Consider the following 21,392-nt stretch of genomic DNA (forward strand, 5'->3'; position numbering starts at 1 on the left):
GTTTCGGATTCTGTGTCTCCCTCTCTCTGACCCTCCCCCATTCATGCTCTGTCTCTCTCTGTCTCAAAAATAAATAAACGTTAAAAAAAAATTTAAAAAAAATGATAAATTAGAAGAGATTTGGCTTTAGTTTTTTTTATTGTTATTTTTCTTGACTTTATTGTAGTTCTATAATTCAGATACACAGAATACTACCGGGACCCCATACACCTTCTATTAAAAACAAAGTCACTCTTGCTACCTTGGGTGTGATTGATAGCTTTGTGACTGTAACGCCCTAATGTTAACGATCCCAAAAGAAAGAAAGGGAAAAGTGGGTCTAAATGACAAGAGATGCATTCCTAACATGTAATAGCACTTTTGAATAGCCTCCCAACCTCACACCATATAAATAACAATATTCATAAGGATAATCTTGCTATACACTTCTTTTTCCAATTTGTAATACATTACCACATCATTCTTTAGGCCCAACTCAAAATTTGTTTCCCCTTTATAATTAACCTCAGAGGGTTTCACATCCCTGTGATGGCTGTTATTTCTGGCACTCCATAATCCTTCCACATATATAATTTGCTCTGTATGGACAGGGGAAAGATGTGAATGGATATCAAATATTTCAGGTACACCATTATAAAAATGGTATACTCGGTGTAAATGGCAATTTATTTGGTTTTGGTTCATACTGTCTTCCTGCTGCTATTGTTTCTCAATAGCAAAGGTGCCTAACTTTGTGAATTTCATAGAGTTCAATTAATGACAGAACCATTTGGGTGTTAGTTAATGTTAGCTAATGGTCATGACAATGAAAGCTATGTTAATAAAATAAGACACTACAACCTGTTGGGATGAGCACTGGGTATTGTATGGAAACCAATTTGACAATAAACTTAATATTAAAAAAAATACACTTCAATTTCCAAGAAAGAATAAAAGACCCTCATAGTTTTTCAAGCAACTGCTGGAAGACAGCACAGCGAAAAGACCGGTCACATCTGTGTTGAAAAGTCATAGATGGAATATATTTGTTGGTATATCCTTTGTGACTGTGGTCTGTATACAAAGATCATGGAGCACCACACATTTTGTACTGTTTTTTTTTCTGTTACTGTGATACATTTTCATCTACTTATTTATCCTCTAGCCAGTTTCTATAGTATTGAAGAGTAGACATTGTAGCTATCTGATCTTAATTAGGGTTTAACCTCCACAGTGGAAGAGAATGAAGCTGATCCAGTGGTCAGTCTGGGATTAAGCTTGATATTAACATTCAAATTCTAACTAACTGAGCTAACTGACCACAAATCAGACAAATGCTTATAGCAAAAGAGGACTGGAAACAGAAACATAAAAGAGAAGTTGGAATTAAAAAAAAGTACTTAAATGCAAAATATCTATGAACTATCACCCAAATTCTTTTTTTCATTTCACTGTAATGAATAGCATCTAATTATTTTTTCTCCCAAATTCTTATAGTTTTAAGAATTTTTAATGAGTTAATATTTATAAAAGTTGACAAAATATCATTTTATCAGTTAAAAAACACCAAAATTATATACCCAGGGTATTCAAAAGAATAAAAGTGCAGAAAAATTTAAAAACACAAAAATTCTCGTGAGTTCACATATGATCAAAGTGAACCCAGTGGTATTCCGGTAAATCAACTGGCTCCCCACAAAATGCACATATTTATTATAAATTTTACTTACATAAAGAATGCATAGCTCATGATTTACAAATAATAATAAAATGTAAACATTCTTTATTATAATTCTATTTAATATTTTGGTTCTCATGGAATCAAATGTCAATTGATTTTTGCTTAATTTATGTGTCCATCACCAACCTCTTGTGGCAATTGACAGATATGTGTAGTTTAGATATAAATATTGGTTGACATTTTCATTTAAGTAAATGAGTGAAAGGAAAACAAAGCATTGAAGGCATATTAAAATAATTCATTCATTAATAACATGAATGACTTCTTTGCTAGGTGAGATCATTTTTGACTATTAGAAGAATATTTTTGGGACACCTGGGTGGCTCGGTCAGTTAAACGTCCAACTTCAGCTCAGGTCATGATCTCACAGTTCAGGAGTTCAAGCCCTGTGTCAGGCTCTGTACTGACAGCTCAGAGCCTGGAGCCTGCTTTAGAGTCTGTGTCTCCCTTCTCTCTGCCCCTCCCCTGCTTGCACTCTTTTTTTCTCTCAAAAATAAATAAACATTAAAAAAAATTTTTTAAAGAATATGTTTTCATCTCTTTATGCTATGTACAGTGCAAAAGCTATAAAAATGACATAATTTTAATTTGTACTAACATTTTTTCTCATTGCTTTCTTAATTCTACACAATCTACAAAACAATAAATTGATCATTCTGATGTGTGGTGTTCACCAATTTCCATGGTGCAAATACCCGTACCATGGCTGAAAAATTAAATTAATATAATTTTATGTTAATATAATTTTTATGGAAATGACTCAAAGTACAAAATACGTACCGACAAAAGCAAAAAAAGCTATTTGATTATGTAAAATAACCTTTTTGGAATTAAAAAAAAATTGTTTTGATGGTTATAACTGATATTTTCACGTATATATCCTTAAACCTTTGAAGAAAAGAATGCAGGTCATATAGTACTCTTATTCTTCCTTACATATGCATAATTCTTTCATTCAGAAATTCTAAGATAATTAATTTTGCTACTCTATACAAAACACAACTTTGAAAAATTGGAGAACTAATTGATTACCAAGAATAACAGCAAAAATAATGTTTTTAAGAAATGCAAATAGCATTTAATAATTTGGAAAGCATCTTGTGGTTTTACAAATATTTCCTAGACAATATAGAGGTGATTGTTATCTAAAAGAGTTAAAGGCAAGAACAAATAAAGAGTTAAAGGCAAGAGCAAACACGTTAAATTATGGAAGTTTTTACTTTTAGGCAATACATAAAAGCTGTACCACAAAGACTTTTTAATTAAATAATTTGAATGATTTTATTTTATACTTAGAAAATTAAACCACACCCACATAGGTTTCTACAAGCGTTAAACTGCAAATTTCTAAAAGCAATTAAGAACTTCATACCAGAGATTAAAAGTTTTCATTGACTAGGTCCTTTGAGACTTCCATAAGGAGGTGTTTTTAAGAGTTCCAACACCAGAGTGAAGCTGGCCATGGTCTGAATCTGGTTCCACCCCTTACTAACAGTAAGATCTTAGAAAAGTCACTAACCTTCTCTGAACTCCCATTTTATCATCTGTAAAATTAGGATTAAAAGTAATACCTATTTCAGGGGCACCTGGGTGGCAAAGTTGTCCGACTTTGGCTCACGTCATAATCTCGAGGTTCTGAGTTCGACCCCATATGGGGCTCTGTGCTGACAGCTTGGAGCCTGGAGCCTGCTTTGGATTCAGTGTCTCTCTCTCTCTCTGCCCCTCCCCCACTCACGCTGTGTCTCTCTCCCTCTCTCAAAAATAAACATTAAAAAATTAAAAAATAATAATACCCATTTCCTAGGATTGCTGTGGCAATTACATGTGTTAATGCAGGTAAAGTGTAGTAATAAATATTTTTTAAACCTCACATTTCTTTTACCATTTGAAAAGAAACCCACCCTTCTTAGGAGTTTGCAACAGATTTGGTGTCTTAACTGAAAACTTTGAGAGATGCTAACTGGAACGAAACAATTGGTATTATAATGCATATGTTTATTTACCAGCCATGTACTTGCTATCTATGCTGTGTGCTTCAGCAAGCACAGCCCTCGTCCCCCACAATCTTTCTGTTGAGTACCCTTTCCCCTCCCTAATCCTGTTTTCTGAGTATATAAGTACACATCTTCAATCCAATTGACCACATTATCTTCTCTCCCTCTCCCTTCCTCCCTCCCTCCTTTCTTCCCTCTACTTGACTTTTAAGTCTCAAGTTACTACCCATTTCTTCTAGTAAGTTCTCCTGGATAACTGTTATAGAAAATTTTCCAGAGATACCTGTGCCAACACTTATTTCTCTGTCCTGATATTTACGCAAAACTCATGCTTTATTGATGTTTCGACGGTGCCCAGAGTTTAGGAGGGTAAGTCCAAAAGACATCGAACACTTGCTGTGACTATTTCCCATAAATCTTACCCCGGAGTACAGTCATAAAAGCTCTCACATGTTTCCATTAGGATGGTCTACAGAAGAGCTCTGCAAATGGCTGATGCTAATGAGCCCATAGATGTTTTTAAAACCTGATGTGGTCAATCAAAGGGGAGGCGGCTGCCAAGACATCCCCTCCTCTGCAGCTGCAAAGCACTTCCCGCAGGAAAGTGGCCTGGCTGGGAGGTGCCACAAGGCCTGTCTTACCCCCTCAGTCATAACAATGTCAGCGCCTCTTCATCCATGCTCCTTCACTCAGAAAAGAAAATACCATTCAGAAAGAGACTAAGTGGTTCAACTTCAGAAAATTCTAAGAGGACAAAGCTCTATCAACCAAGGCATTTGAATACAAAGATTTATGATACCAGTGCAAAAAGCCGTATGCAGGAAAAGAGTTAGTAAGCAAATACAGCGTATTATCTTTGAGCTCAACCCATGCACTATTTATTGAGATTCTCTCATTTAAAAATGGAATCTATGTGCTATTTGATTAATTAGCAGAGGACTTTACTGTATTTTCTGAATTAGATGTAAACTGATAGGAGATGTTTTCAGAAGTCTGAAAAGTGATGCAAGAATGAGAAAGACTGATAATGCTGTTTTCAACATTAATTATAGGAAACAATAGTATAAATTACAGGATTCAAAGTCAAAATGATGCAAAGATGAAAAGCTTATTAGCTTTGTGATTCTGGGTACCTACTTAAAATCAGTGACGGATGCTTCATAGGTTGTGCTAATTAAGAGAAACACATAAAATGTAAGTGCAATTCCTAGCACGGAATGTGTAAAGAAAGTTCAATAAATGCCAGTTATTACTGCTATGATTATTATTCTGAATTCTTACAATTTTTTAAGACTCATGCTGCCAAGAATGGTGAGTATACTCTGAAAATTCTACCTTCTGCAGCAGCTATGATAAAATCTCATGTCACTTGAATAATGTTCCACTACCTGGACGAGGGGTAGCAAACAGGTAGTAAACTGAATGTAACTTTAAGAAGAATTTCACTGGATTAGATAGGTTTATTATTATTATTATTATTATTATTACTATTATTAAATATAAAACCTTTTAGGAAGGAATACTCTAGGTCCACCATGCCCTATTGTCATACACTTGGCTGCTTTCTCAGAGTTCTAGGGCTTGACTGGATCTGAAGATATTTGGATTTGCATCTGTAATCTGGATCTTTCCAGTCTTCTCTCCCACTCTATCAGAAACATAACTGTAATATGTCTCTTTCCTCTGGAGACCTACTCTCTCTACAGGTAGTCTTCCAGAATAATTATTTTTTTTTATGATTTTTTTAAAATTTTTAAGTAATCTCTATACCCAACGGGGGCTTGAACTCACAACCCCAAGATCAAGAGTCACATGCTCTACCAACTGAACCAGCCAGGCGGCCCTACCAGAATAATTATTAATAAAATTTGTGTTGTCCCTCACTGGAAACATCATCACCATAGCTAATACTTTTGGGCATTTACTAAATATCAAGTACAGTATAAAGCAATTTGCCTATATTCACTCATTTCAGTCACCATCAAGTTTACAATAGGGTAGTATTTTTTTCTATTGCTATTTATAGATGAGGAAGTCAAATATCAGAGATAATACATTACCTGCCTCTGAGTAGAGAATCTTTGATGAGAATCTAGGCAGTTTCAGTCCAGACATTACATTTTAAACTACTAGATAGACCACATATATGTAGATTTAATAGTCATCCCAATGGGATTACATTAATGACAACATTTTCAGTCATATGGTAGAAGATATTTTAGGACAGAAATTCCTCTCAAAATATACTGCCTTATGCTTGACAAGTAAGGTTGACCTCACCAATTTTTAAAACACAATTAGCACAACAATGAGACAAATGTGGATATTCAGTTATAAATAACATTTCATGATATCAAATGACTATGCATTTAAAAAATATTCCAGATAAATCATTGCTGCTAATGCTTCATCCTTTTGTGAATTTCTTCAGAAATTTTCAGTTACATTATTCTTTTATATTAATGAGACGTTCCAAAGTGTCCACTTATACATTTCAGCTAAGTACAGCTTTGAAAATAAGTTTTAAAAATCATTAGGTACGTGAATATTCTATTTATTTCTCCAATATTTCTCTGTCAATAGACCAACATTTACAACATCTTACTCTAAATATCATCATTTATTTTCACTCAGTCTTATATTGTTGTTTTTTAAGTTTTATTTATTTATTTTGAGAGAGAGAGAGAGAGAGAGCACATGAGCACGTGCTTATGCAAGTGGGGGAGGAGGGGGGAGAGAGAGAGAGAGAGAGAGAGAGAGAGAGAGAGAGAGAGAATCCCAAGCAGGCTCTGCACTGTCAGCACAGAGCCCAACACAGGGCTCAAACTCACAAACTGTGAAATCATGACCTAAGCTGAAATCAAGAGTTGGACGTTTAACCAACAGTCCTATTATTATTAATCAAAAATCTGCCTGTTCAACAAGTAGTTTTAATGCACTATACTTTAAGTATATTATCTACTTAATCAAGACACCCCCAAACAAAACCAATTAAAATAACTCACGACTTTCATTTCCTTATGTGGAAACTACAAGCTAAAATCACCAAATGGAACATTCTATTGTGTATATGTGTGTGCATGTATGTGTGTGTATATATATATATATATATACATATATATATATATATTCTAATGGACACAAGCATAAACACTGAAAACACACAGATATCCTCAAATATAATATAAATAACTCAAGCAAGGAGGACTACCAGTAGCATGTTATATTTGGATGGAATTTATGCAAATTACCATACTTTGAATATCAATCTATTCTCACATTTTCCAAATGAAGAAACAGGTTAAATGGTTAAACCACAGTCAGAGTTACTTGTAATAGAACTAAAACTACACTGAAGATCTTATAGCTCCTTGGTTGTGGCTTTTCCACTTAAAACACACTGGAGAAATTTGCAATGCAGTCCCATTTTCACAAATTCAACTGAAGTACTAGGGAAAAGAAATCATAGCAAACTTAAATATTTCTCTTTCACAATGGCTCCCAAACACAAGCAACTACTTCACTGATGATCAACTAAAGAGACAATATTCTACCTTAACACCATAGTGGGGAGAAAGGTCTTGTGGGATGTACTATATATCCTGCAACAGTTTACAGTGAATTTTAAAAGCACAAGAAGCAGTTTCCAATGGTGATTTTTGTAAACATCACTGTGCATCCTAGAGCCCAACATCTGGGGAAGATGCTGCTCCCTACATTTTAGGACTTGGGCACTGAATGTGTATGAAAGGATTTCAGAAGAATATTTGGCAATATCACTTGGCAATCATTGTGGACAAGATGAAGAATCTCCATGAACAGATTAAATTTAGTTCTAGTTAATGAACAAATTTGGCCTGGAAGTTTTTAATGTGCTAGGGGATCTTCTGCCTTTTTTTTTTTAATGTTTATTTATTTTTAAGAGAGACACAGAACATGAATGGGGGAGGGGCAGAGAGAGAGGGAGACACAAAATCCGAAGCAGGCTCTAGGTTCCGGGCACAAAGCCTGATGTGGGGTTCAAACTCACAAACCCTGAGATCATGACCTGAGCTGAAGTTGGACATTTAACCAATTGAGCCACTCAGGTGCCCCCATTCTGCCTTTTTCTATCAGGAATACAATGTTAAACAAAACAGATTCCCAAATATAAACAAATACAAAAACATACAAGTATATACAAATCCACTATAAAATAGATCCAAATTGTGATACATACTGAGGAAAAAAAAAAGGGTACTGAGAAAGAAAATAAAGGGGAAGAGAATAGTGGGGTAATCCAGGGACTTTTATCTCAAGTGAAAAATATGTAAAACTTGCTAAAAATTATAAAATACTTCAACCTTCCAAAAATAATATGTATTTACTATCCATATTTAATGGATGTTAATATTTTACCATATTGACTTCAGCTTGTTACTTTTACAATATAAGCAAAGTGAGAAAGTACAGTAAGCCCCCACCACCCATTCTTCTACTCTTCATCTCTACAGGTATCTTCACAATGTCATGTATCATCCTTTCCTATGTATATTTTTACTTCAATAAAATACAGTGTCGTTCGATGTGTTTTGATTACATACGTGTATCATATAGAGCTTTGCAATTTGTGTATTTCACTCAACAGTGCATACATGTAAACTTGACTATTCAGTTCAATCTGTTATCCATTTTATCATCATATGAGCAAACTACAGTTATCCAATCCTATACTGGCCCACAGTTAATCTTTCTTTTAACTTTCAATACTGGGTTTTCTAGGTAATTGAGTCATCTGACACTCACAGTGGCATTATGAGGGTTCCTGCTTCAGCACAGGTTTGTCAATACATGATGTTGCCAAACTTTAAAATTTTGCCAATCTGGGGCTCCTGGGTGTTTCAGTCGGTTAAGCATCTGATTTCGGCTCAGGTCATGATCTTACGGTTCGTGAGTTTGAGCCCTGCATCGGGCTCCGTGCTGACAGCTCAGAGCCTGGAGCCTGTTTCAGATTCTGTGTCTCCCTCTCTCTCTGTCCCTCCCCTGTTCACACTGTCTCTGTCTCAAAAATAAATAAATATTTTTTAAAATTTAAAATTTTGCCAGTCTGATGATATGATACATGTGAAATGGTGTCTTTTTGCAATTTTAATTTCCCTACTTACTAACAGAGTTGAACATCTGTTCATATTTGTATCAGCCTTTTCTCTGTGTATTATCTGTTCATATTCTATAACTTTTTTATTACATTGGCTCTTTATTTTTGTAAGAGTTCTTTTTATATTCAAATACTATTTTCTTGTCAGTTAATTAATTGCAAATATTTTTTCTAGTATGCAGCTCATCTTTTCACTTTCTTGATGCTGTATTTGATCATATAAACAAGTTTAATGTACCCAAATGTATTTTCTTATGCTTTGTCTTTTTTGCATCATATCTGACATAAAGATATTTTCCTATATTTTTTTCTTCAAGTTTTATAGTTCTGATTTGTTTTTTTTTTTTTACATTTACATACTTAGTTCACTGGGAATTAATTTTCATGTATGGTATGAGGTAGGGACCTAATTTTATCTTTTTTAATGTGGCTGGCCAGTTGTTAAAAGGTCATTATTAGAACAGTCCCTCCTTTTCCAACTCAGTCTCCTCTGTCACATACCAAGTTGCCATTAAATATGAGTCTGTTTCTAAGCTCTCTTTTATTCCATGTGTCATCTGTCTGAGCTAATTTTATGTGTTTTAACTATTTTAGCATTTGAAGTATTGAAATCTGTAATGGTAAGCATGCCTTCCCTTTTCCTTATTCTTTTTCAAAATTTTTTTAGCCCTGACCCTTCCACAGAAGTTTTAGGATAAGCTGAATAGTTTTAAAATGCATTATGTAAATTTTTAATTTTATAAAATACAGAATAATATATATATTTTTCAGCCTCATTTTCTGTCTCTCTTTCTCTTTTTGCTGCGTTATTTGAAAGTAACTCCAAGATATCTATTATTTTTCCTGTAAAATGTCCACATACATCTCTAAGAGATGAGGACTTTGGGCCTGCATATGTTGGATGGGTGATCAGGGACAGTTCCAGAAAAGCGCTGGCATTTAAGCTGAACCTGAAATCTAAAGAGTCAATCAATCATGCACAGACTGTTCCAGACATGATCTTAGGGCAAGAAAGGTTTGTTATGTTACACCTGACACTAATATTACACTGCATGTTAACTAACAGGAATTTAAATAAAAACTTAAAAAAAGAAAACTGAGTCAAGATCGATGTGGCTGAATTTTTTGAGATGGAGGGAAGAAGGAGAGGGGAGGTTGGGGAGGAGGGCAAAGGCTCAATCATGGAGCTGTACAGGGTTTTGGAGGCCATAGTAATGAGTACATCTGAAAGCAACTTAAGGATTTAAGGAAAGTGGAGATCCAATATACTCCTGCACAGAGATAAGACTGAGACTCCAACAAGAGAGGAGGCAGAAAACAGCTGGAGGGCTCCTGCAGGGGTCCAGGAGAGAGATGAAAGATGGATGTCCTTGGCTGGCAACACAAATGGAGGTAAGTGGACAGATTTGAGACACGTTTATAGAACACATGACTGTGCTAGGAAAAGCAAATAAGGAAACAAAACCAGAATTCTCAATACGTTGGAATAAAGAGCTACGCTTAATGGTACCATTTATTATGGCTAAACCTGAGGTCCTGATGCTGAATTTAAAGCAAACCAAACCAAACTAAATGAACTGTATTTATATAATGTTAGTGGTCTGACTTGGTAATCCCTTTTTTGCTTAGTTGATTCAAAGGATGGTGAAGGTGAAAGCAACTTGGATTCCCTCAAGTGTGCTGTACAGCTACTGCATAAATAGCTGCACAGCATCCAATTAAACAGCGATGTTTCTGCCTAGGAAAGCTATATATAAGCAAATGAAACCAGAAAGGTACATGCTGGGAATACAGAATTACAGTGGGGCCCTATTTAAAACACAGCTCGCCATTAGATGTATTTGGACATAATAACTGTTATATCAGAATCCTGATATATCACAATGATACCCATCAAAATCATAAATTACACAGTTAGCTTGTAAATCTGTCTGTATTTCCACTGATGTCCATGCCCTTATAAAGTCCTACAATAAATGCATTCTTTTTTTGTTTGTATGGTTTAGTTGTACTAAAACAAGACAACGCTTTGCAAAGCTAACTGTCATTTATCAAGTATGTAACAGTAATTGTACCTGCACCAGTATAAGTCCTAAGAAGAACACACGTTTCAGCTCTGTAAATCTCCAGAAAAGATAAGGTGTGTGTACAAATAACTACAATGTAAGACAGAATACAGTCAGTGTTGGAGACATGCTTTAGTGTTATTAGACTATGAGTTTCTACAGAAGCTGAATCATGTCTCATTTACTTTTATATTTCTGGCTCCTAGGACTAGTGCAATGAATAGCAAAGAGTACATGCTTAATAAGTGTCTATTCATTCATCCATTTATCTAAATATTTATTAAGTGCTTACTGGAAGTTAGGCGTACAGAGACCTGTTCCTGACTTTGATGAGCTTACACTCATTCCTTCCAAACCCATTTTGAGTGCCCCGCTTGAAGGGAGAAGGATATATATGGAGGCAGGGTCCTCAATGACAAGAAGGAGCTGCTGTGTATGAGGGAGAAGGTGGCATGACTTTAGTCTGACACACTCAGTGCTGTGAAATGGGAGAGAAGACCAGGGGCACTGAGCAGGATGGTAGTAGGGCAATAATGAGCAGCTGAATCGGAAAACACAGTGTTTGTCATTTTCTTCAAAACTTCTTTAAAGTTTTTACATATTTGGGGGCACCTGGGTGGCTCAGTCAGTTAACCTTCCGGCTTCAGCTCAGTTCATGATCTTGAAGTTTCTGGGTTTGAACCCCGTGTCGGGTTCTGTAATGACAGCTCAGAGCCTGGAGCCTGCTTCAGGTTCTGTGTTTACCTCTCTCTCTCTCTCTCTCTCTCTCTCTGCCTCTCCCCTGCTCTCACTCTGTCTCTCTCTCTCATAAATAAACACTTAAAATTTTTAAAAATAAATAAATAAATAAGTTTTCACGTATTTGAATAAAAAGGAAATATGGAGTGAAGAATATGGGAGGAAAATGGTTAAAAGTCCTGGCCTCCAAATTAAAAAAACAAAACAAAACAAAACAAAACAAAAAACAACCAAATAATGAAGTAAATGGTAAAGGGTAGAAAGATATGTAAAAACAAGAGGTGGGTGCTTTATTGGGGAAAACAAGAGGATGAGGTAAAAAAAAAAAAAAGGAGTTGGGGAGGAAGGACATGGAAGGAAAAGGGGTTGTGGTCTGAGTGTGGAACACTGAAATTTGATTGGTGGTAGAGCTGTTCTAATTTGTAACAATATTCTGGATGAGGCTGTGGACGTAAACAGCTGACTGAAATGGAGGTAAAGGACATAAATAGAATAGAAATAAAGACTTCAGAATAGAGGTGGTCAAGGAAATATGAGGCTAATGGTTGGATAGAAAACCACTGCCAAAGTTTTGAATGTTGGTGAAGCACCAAAAGACTTAGTAAAGAGCAGGGTAAAATGAGAGACGTGGTAACGTTTTCACAGAGAAAGAAGTATTTGATGTGAACATTAAAGCAGGTACAGAACTTCATAGAGATTGGGAGGCAGAGAAGACATTTCAGCCTGAAGGACTATCTAAATGCCAGAGGAGGCAGCAATGGTTAACTATCTCTGATTCATCATACTGGATCTCTCAGATCTCTCAGATGAAATGATCTGAAAACAACTCCACTGTATTGGAATTGAACTTTACAGTGCATTCCTATGAGTATTTTCTAAATGGACCACTAACTCATATCTATCTTCCTACACTCCAAATTCTCCCAACTACTTAACTTTCATATCCCCAACCAACTAAATACCTACAGATTCAACTGCTCTATGTCTGGTGTTTGGATGGGGACACTGACCTCGTATAAGCACATCTGCAACTGGTTCCAGGTCTGATCTTCCAAGGCCATGCTAAAAGGTTCTTCTTCAACATAAGGGGATGCAGAGGGTCTGGAGATCTCTTATTTTAACAGTAGCTTTGCAGAGGTGTCTTGACCTATGCTGCTTATTTTTTCTTACTTGGTCTCAGCTCTAACTTAAGATGCTATTTTGACCCTTGTTCTTCGAATCATATTATCACAGAGTAGACAGGAGATTTTGAGGGTCACGTGACCCTACCTCCTGCTTAATCAAAGACTTCCCTTGATACACCTGTGTTAGGTTTCTGCCTGAACACTCCTCTATTGTTTGAAAAATCAAAGATTCAGGGATAGATTGCTACATTTATCTATGGGATAGTAAGTTCTCAAAGTAAACCACAGTGCTGGATAGACATGATCTGCTCCTGTATCGTAAGTTGTACTTAGTACTTGTAGTCTATTATTTTGTCACGTCTGAAAGCACTTAACTCAGAGCCTGTAACATAAGATATACTCTATTTGTTGAAACTGAGACTAAATTTTCAATGCATTTTAACTGCTAGGTTAAGAGAATAGGTTACTTCTAGTACAAAGTTTCATGTCAAAATCTGTTGTCTGTGGATTCTTCATCTCAAACCTCTTTAAGAAATGTGCAGTCAGTGGGAGGGAAGAGACACTGGAGAAACAGGCTGACTTGGGTGCACATGGTAGCATATGTATGTCCTGTGTATTCAGAGAGAAAAGGGAGAAAAGTAAGAAAAGAAAGAGGGAGGGAGGGAGGGAAACAGATTATAATCTCAGCCCTTGGGTAAATTAGGAATACATCTCTGAATGGTGATTTCTACTTTTAGAATATAGTTACAATAATAGCTTCTAATCAGACAACAATTCTTGGATAGAAATGAACTCAAGAATGTGAAAGTGTTTTTTAAATGAGAAAATCGCAACCCTATGTAAAACGTCTACTACCTGCTTTCATAAGTAGCTTAGAAGATCTATCCTTTTACCTCTTGATATTTTCACTTCCTAAATACTGTACATGTATTTGTAGAAACACTGTTTCGGGAAAAATAATGTGTTCCTTTCGGGAGGATGTTTCATCACATAGCTTCTCATTACCCGTGTGAAGTGCCAAGAACCTTGAAAGGGCAGGAAAAAAATCATTCCTCTCTAGCTTCTCTGCAGCTTTCCTTTCGACAGTGCTCAAGTACAGGCTGATTGGCTATGGAGCCACAGGGATTTGATGAAACAAAGTGTTCCACAGCAATACAGAATCCAGATGCTTCTATCTCAAGGGAAGTACACGATGTGACCTTGGTTGATCGCTGGTAAGCATGCTAGTTGCCTAGCAAAACTCAGAAGTCCATGAAAAGAGGCCTAATTTCCTTATTGATTTATATTTTGAAGCTTTTATTGGTATAATGTGATGTGCTACAAATTGAATATCTAAGAAAGCTTAGAATAGCATGGAATTTTTTACTACTACAGCTGCTGACACATACCAATCTTATCAATGCCTGTATTTGTAATGATAACAAAATGTTGTTACACAATATGTTAATCCCTGCAAAGTACTGAGTACATGGGATATTTTTAATTTGAAAGATGAGCTCATGATGGTGAGATTTAAATAACCACATTACAAAAAATCTCAATGTGAAACTAAATTTGGTTTCCTAATGCCACACAAATTTGATAGTCATCAAAAATCATTCTTTACTCTAAGACAGGTTTTTTCTGAAAGTAGAGACGTATATTAAAGAAACAGGATTCACCACTAATAATATTCCTAAAAGTTTAGATCCACAGATTTACATGCAGATAAGACCACTGCTGATAAGTACATATTTTAATCTAGATGAAAAAAGAAATAAAACATATTTTAAAAATTTGCATATCAATTTTAGGACTAGTGAATAATCTGAAATACATTTCTAGAAACAAGAAACCCTTTTAACTACCCCTTTCACATTAGTTAATATGCCCAAGTCTTTCATACAGTAAATATTCTAGGCAGAATTTTTATCTCTTGATTCTTTGCTTTTCCTCCTATTCTTCTCCCTCTCCATAATAAAAATATGGTAAACTAAGCAGACTACTAAATGACAAGGGCATTTTTTAATTAAATCAATTAAATTTCTAAAAATTGTGAAAAATCTCTGCCAGGTTTCATTTAATACAGTTAAATCAGCAATTTAGTAAACAAACACATTGCCAGCCACCACAGATAATAAACAATGAGCTGAAACATTTTGATAAGTTTTTGGACATCATAAAACATGTCTATTTTCTTCAATAGAAAAATCACTTTGATTACACATAACTTATTAAAGCCTTTACAAGTTAGCGAAGAAACTGGATGATTTAGCGGATCACGCCATTTCAATCAATCTGCTGTCCACATACATAAATACAATTTGAATGACAGTCATCATTTTAGGTTAAGTTTAAGATTTATTGGTTGAGGGAGACATAAAATATCAACAGAAATGAAAATTAATAAATACGAAAATTCATTCATCTTTTTAATACCTCAAAAAATCAAATCATTTTCAGTGCTAAGGTGCCATACCATTTCTTGCCTTTATGACAACAGAAGTAAAATTTTGTGTTCTGGTTTCTTTCTTTCTCTCTTTCTTTCTTGAGAGAGGGTTCAAGTGAGCTAGGAGCAGAGAGAGAGAGAGAGAGAGAGAGAGGGAGAGAGAGAGAGAGAATCCCACGAGAGGCAGAGAGAGACAGAGAGAAATGGGGCTCACCCGAAGCAAGGCTCGAGCTCACCCGATGTGGGGCTTACTCACGAACTGTGAGATCATGACCTGAGCTGAAGTCAGATGCTTAACAGACTGAGCCACTCAGGCACCCATGTTTTTCTTAATTTTATCTCATGAGCATTTTATATACTGTCAGAAGATCTTCACAACTATTATGAAAATAATTGTGTAAGTCATCATAATTTAATGGATCATTTCCCTGCTCTTAGACATGTTACTTTTCTCTTCCCCACCTCCTACTCCCATTTTTCGATACTACCACTAACCACCAACATTTTCATTGATGTAGTTTTCCCCTCATTTTTGATGTTTCTCCCTTCAGGTAAATTATCTGAAGTACAGACTCATAGATATGAATATTATTATGGCTCTTATATTTCCCAAGTGCTTTCTAAATTTCACTACCATCAAGATAAAAAGCTTCTGCACAGCAAAGGAAACAATCAACAAAACTAAAAGGCAACCAACGGAATGGGAAAAGATATTTGCAAATGATATATCGGACAAAGGGCTGGTATCCAAAATCTATAAAGAGCTCACCAAACTCCACACCCAAAAAACAAATAACCCAGTGAAGAAAATGGGCAGAAAACATGAATAGACACTTCTCTAAGGCAGACAACCAGATGGCCAACAGGCACATGAAAAGATGCTCAACATCACTCCTCATCAAGGAAATACAAATCAAAACCACACTCAGATATCACCTCACGCCAGTCAGAGAGGCCAAAATGAACAAATCAGGAGACTATAGATGCTGGAGAGGATGTGGAGAAACGGGAACCCTCTTGCACTGTTGGTGGGAATGCAAACTGGTGCAGCCACTCTGGAAAACAGTGTGGAGGTTCCTCAAAAAATTAAAAATAGACCTACCCTATGACCCAGGAACAGCACTGCTAGGAATTTACCCAAGGGATACAGGAGCACAGATGCATAGGGGCACTTGTATCCCAATGTTTATAGCAGCACTTTCAACAATAGCCAAATTATGGAAAGAGCCTAAATGTCCATCAACTGATGAATGGATAAAGAAATTGTGGTTTATATACACAATGGAGTACTACATGGCAATGAGAAAGAACGAAATATGGCCCTTTGTAGCAACGTGGATGGAACTGGAGAGTGTGATGCTAAGTGAAATAAGCCATACAGAGAAAGACAGATACCATATGCTTTCACTCTTATGTGGATCCTGAGAAACTTAACAGAAACCCATCGGGGAGGGGAAGGGAAAAAAACCCCAAAAAACAAAGAGGTTAGAGTGGGAGAGAGCCAAAGCATAAGAGACTCTTAAAAACTTAGAACAAACTGAGGGTTGATGGGGGGTGGGCGGGAGGGAAGGGGAGGTGATGGGTATTGAAGAGGGCATCTTTTGGGATGAGCACTGGGTATTGTATGGAAACCAATTTGACAATAAATTTCATATATTAAAATAAATAAATAAATAAATAAATAAATAAATAAATTTATTTCACTACCATCAGTAGCAATGTATGTACCTATGATTTATACAGTGACTTTCACCAGCACTTAGGTATCAGCAGTTTTTACTGGAGAGGAGTGCTAATCTCATGGAGATAAAATTTCTGTGATTTCATACTAACAGAATCTCATTAGTATTATTTTAATCTGCATTATTATTACTATTGTTACATGCTTTAAAATTTTGCTAATCATATTTCCTATTGTGTGGATTGCCTCTGGAGGTTATCTAAAAGATTCATATGTGTTTTTTTAATTAAATATAATAAATAATATATTTAATATCAGTATTTTGCAATGTGACTTTTTTTGTTACTTCAAAACTTGGGTAATGATCCCATGTCTGACAAATAAACAATATCCCCAAAATTTGATTTTTTTTTTATCTATTTAATCCACCTGGAATGTATTTTGGCATGTGTTGTGAGATGTGTATCTAAATTACTTCTATTTCAAACTCTAACACCATCACCATTTATTACATACTTCTTCCCTTTCCCATTGCTCTATAAGGCTCTATTCTTTTTTTTTTTTAATGTTTTTACTTATTTTGAGAGAGACAGAGCATATACTTTTGAGATGTGGGGGAGGGAGAGAGAGAGAGGGAGAGGGAGAATCCCAAGCAGGCTCTGTGTTGTCTGCATAGAACCTGACGTGGGTCTCAATCTCACAGTGAGAGATCATGACCTGAGCCAAAATCAAGAGTTGGACACTCAATTGACTGAGTCACCCAGGCACCCCTGTAAAACTGTATTCTTACACATTAAACTCTTATATATAACATGCTGAGACTTTCTATACTTTCCTAGATCTAGCACACTATCAAAAAAGTTAAATTAATAATTTTCTACTATGATTTGATATCTGGAATGGCTTTTCAACATTTATACTGTCTTTTTAAAAATATACCTTTATTCTCATTAGCTTATTTTCCCAAATAGATTTTTATCATTCTATCACCTTCTAAGAAAATCCAATTGAGGCTTTTGAGACTATACTAATATTTATAAATTAATATGGAAAGCTTTAATAACTTTATTTATCTTTATATCTGGAAACATAACCTACCTCTTTACTAACTCAAAATAAACAACATTTATTTTTTATTCTTTATTTTATAGAAAGACAGTGCATGCAAGCAGGGGAGCAGGGCAAAGGGAAAAAGAGAGAGAGAGAATCTCAAGCAGTCTTCATGCTCAGCGTGGAGCTTGACTTAGGGTTCGATCCCACAACCCTGGGATCATGACCTGAGCCAATGTCCCGATGTCAAGAGTCAGATGCTCAAACAACTGAGCCACCCAAGCGCCCCACAATAAACAATATTTTAAAGATATGTCCAATACTATATAATTAAAGGGCAGTATGAGATAATGGAAAAAATGAAGACTATGGAGTGAGGTACACACATACACACATATATATCTAAGATCAAATCCTGTGTGACCTTGGGCAAGATGTTTAGCCTCTCTGAGCCTTACATATTTCCTCTATAAACTGAAGGTAGTGGTACTTCTAGAATGGATGGAAAGAGTAGGGATAATGTATATCCCTACATTGGAGCTGTATAGCTCCAAAGCTATTAAAGCATTTATATACCCTATAAATATTAGCTATGATCATAATTTTCAATATAAAATGTGTTTAGTAATAAGATTTTACAAAGTTCTTTCATGTGTATTATCTCACTTGTTCTGTTGATCTTCACAAAACTCTACTGGATGATGATAATGATGTTATTACCACTGTTAATACTAAGACCTAATACGTACACATGTATCTTCTTTTAAATCAAAAACACAAGCTCATTTCATATCATCATGACATATATAAATGTATTTGTAGATTATTTATATTACACAATTACCTTGTCCCTGAATACTTTATGATTTTTTTGTTGTGATAATTATAATTGCCCTTTCTTTATATTTTCTATTAGCTTTGCTTGTTTAAAGGAATGCTTTTGATTTTAGTTTGTTTCATGCTCAACAGTTTTATTGAGATCTTTATTCCCTTTAAAATTATTGTTTATTCTTTTGGTTTTCTGGGTTTTCACATTTCCAAATTATATTCCATGTTATAGGATTGCATATTAATAAAATCAGCCACTTAACTGAAAAATGGAAAAACTAAGACTAGTTATCTCTCATGGTATCATGATATAGTAAAATCTTCCTGTTGGAAAATAACTTTAAGAAGATCATTTAGGTATTACTAGCCAGTTTTTTTTAGCTTGCAGATTGTATTAAGAATTTTCTGGGGGCTCTGAGCCTGAGTGTCTCTGTCGGTTAAGTGTCTAATTTCGGCTCAGGTCGTGATCTCATAGCTCGTGAGTTCAAGCCCCGCATGGGGGGGCTCTGTGCTGACAGCTCAGAACCTGAAGCCTGCTTTGGCTAACACACAGTGTGACAGAAAGAGGAATCAATGAGAAGGCATACATCTCTATTTTTTCTTTGTGGGCTTTAAATATTATTCTTGGGGATAAAGAATAAAGGAATGAGTAGAAAGAAGTATAAACCGCATGCACTTACATACTTGGGAGAGTTTTGTACCCTTCTTGTCTCTTATTGCAGGGTGGCACGTTCTTTCTCATTATAACTTAGATTTCCCACTCCCAAATACATCTATTTTTTCCCGCCCCAGAATATCATTTCAGCTTTGGGAGGATAAATTTCTGTGTCTGGACTTGTCTTTCCCCAAATCTTCTCAGTAGGGTGCTCCCTTTTAAAATTAATAATAATGAAATACAATTTTGCGGGCGCCTGGGTGGCTCTGTTAGGCGGCTGTCCTCGGCTCAGGTCACGATCTCAGGGTTCGTGGGTTTGAGTCCCACATTGGGCTCTGCACTGTCAGCGCAGATCCTCTGCCTCCCTCTCTCTGCCCCACCCCTGCTCTCTCCCTCTCTCATTCTCTCTCAAAAATAAACAAACATTTAAAAAATTGAAAAAAATACCATTTTTTCATTGAATCAGTTGGTTAACACTATCAAAATAATCCACTCCCAAAAGCAATCCAAATAAAAGAATCTACTGATACTTCAAAAATGCTTCTTTTTTTACTCAATCATGTTTTGCTTTTAAATCAATTACAAGGACAAAACAAAACTAGTAATAAAGGTTCAAAACAATGACCAAGATGATACAATTATTTTCACTGCAGAGCCAGACAATTAGCTTCAGGTATGGTTTCCGTACTCACGGGGAAAATGATTAGAAGTGGATGGATTGACACTGTCCCCACTGTCAGCACTCTCGCTGCTGGAAACTTCATCATCTGATTCCCGCACAGAGGAGCAGGGTGAAGAGCCGTCAACTTCTTCAAACTTCCTCTTTAAAATTCCACTCATAGCTGCAGCGCTGTCACATGTACCTGTAACAGGAACAGGAGCAATGAAGCATTGAAATATTTGACCGCTAGATGTGTAGCCAAGGTCTCCAGAGTCATTTTTATGTGTTTTTTTTTTTTTATACATGAGCTGAGTCTTTCCTTGAAAGGATCACTAAGCAGTTTTTTTTTTAATATTTTCAAATTAACAAAAATTAAAATTAAAATTAACAAAATTGAATCAACAAATTCAAATTAACAAAAATTAAAATTAAAATTAAATACGAGCAATTGACCATTTGGTTACCAACATGTATCATTTTTTAAAGACACAGCTTATTTTAATATAATTTCTCTATTCCTTTTTGTTGGCAAATTGAGAAAATCTACCTGAGTCCATGAAATCCTGTAATGAAAAAAGTGTCAATATCCCCCAAAGTCTTAAATGATTATTGCCTTACATAAAATTCATCCAGAAGAAACACAGATAAGTATGTAAAAACCTCATACTCAAGTTTTAAAATGCAAGAGCCTAATTAGCTGAACACAACAAAGCATATGAAATCGGTTCTAAATTTTAGGTAGTTTCCATTTCAATACTGCAATTAGATGAAATGTGTTCCCATGATACCTGGTTACCAAAGCTGTTTCCACTGTTTCAGAAACTTCCTAAGGCTATTTACCTGGGAAACAGCCTTTAGTGGGCAGGGGGAAAGGTGGGGGTAGTTTCTCCTAAATGCTTTCTCTAGGATGAATGGGCTTTCCTCTCTCCTTGGGCTGCCCTTTCTCCACCTTCCCCATTTACCTTGACATATGCACAGTCAGCTAAAGAGCATAAACTTTCCTTGCAGTGTAAGGATATTTCGGGGAATAACCTATATATAAATTAGCTTAGATATGTATGTACATGGTCTTCCATTGCTAAATTAGGTTAACTTAGCTAAAAGTATTACTAAGTTGATTTCATGCATTCCAACTTCTATCTCATTTACGTCAGCTAATTTTAAGTCTCATTTGAGTTCGTGAAACCGTTATCTCCTTTTCCTGCCAGAGTGAAGCCATCAGTCCTGTTGATCAAGAGAAAGCAAGACCCTTGAAACTATTCTAGATACTGCCCTCAGACATCTCTGAAGTCACCCCTTCTCTGTGAAGA

At 35.7% G+C, this 21,392-nt stretch overlaps 1 protein-coding gene across 1 annotated transcript in view; it reads right to left on the reverse strand.

Annotated features, from left to right (window-relative positions):
• CSRNP3 (cysteine and serine rich nuclear protein 3) overlaps nucleotides 1-21,392 on the reverse strand; it is a 185,649-nt gene that overhangs the window by 55,857 nt on the left and 108,400 nt on the right. The window contains exon 3 of the mRNA XM_047873097.1: nucleotides 20,114-20,284. Within this exon, the coding sequence (XP_047729053.1) occupies nucleotides 20,114-20,284 (171 nt within the window). The remainder of the gene's footprint in view (nucleotides 1-20,113; nucleotides 20,285-21,392) is intronic.

This window comes from Prionailurus viverrinus, chromosome C1 (genome assembly GCF_022837055.1).
Source record: "Prionailurus viverrinus isolate Anna chromosome C1, UM_Priviv_1.0, whole genome shotgun sequence".
Lineage (NCBI taxonomy): Eukaryota > Metazoa > Chordata > Mammalia > Carnivora > Felidae > Prionailurus > Prionailurus viverrinus.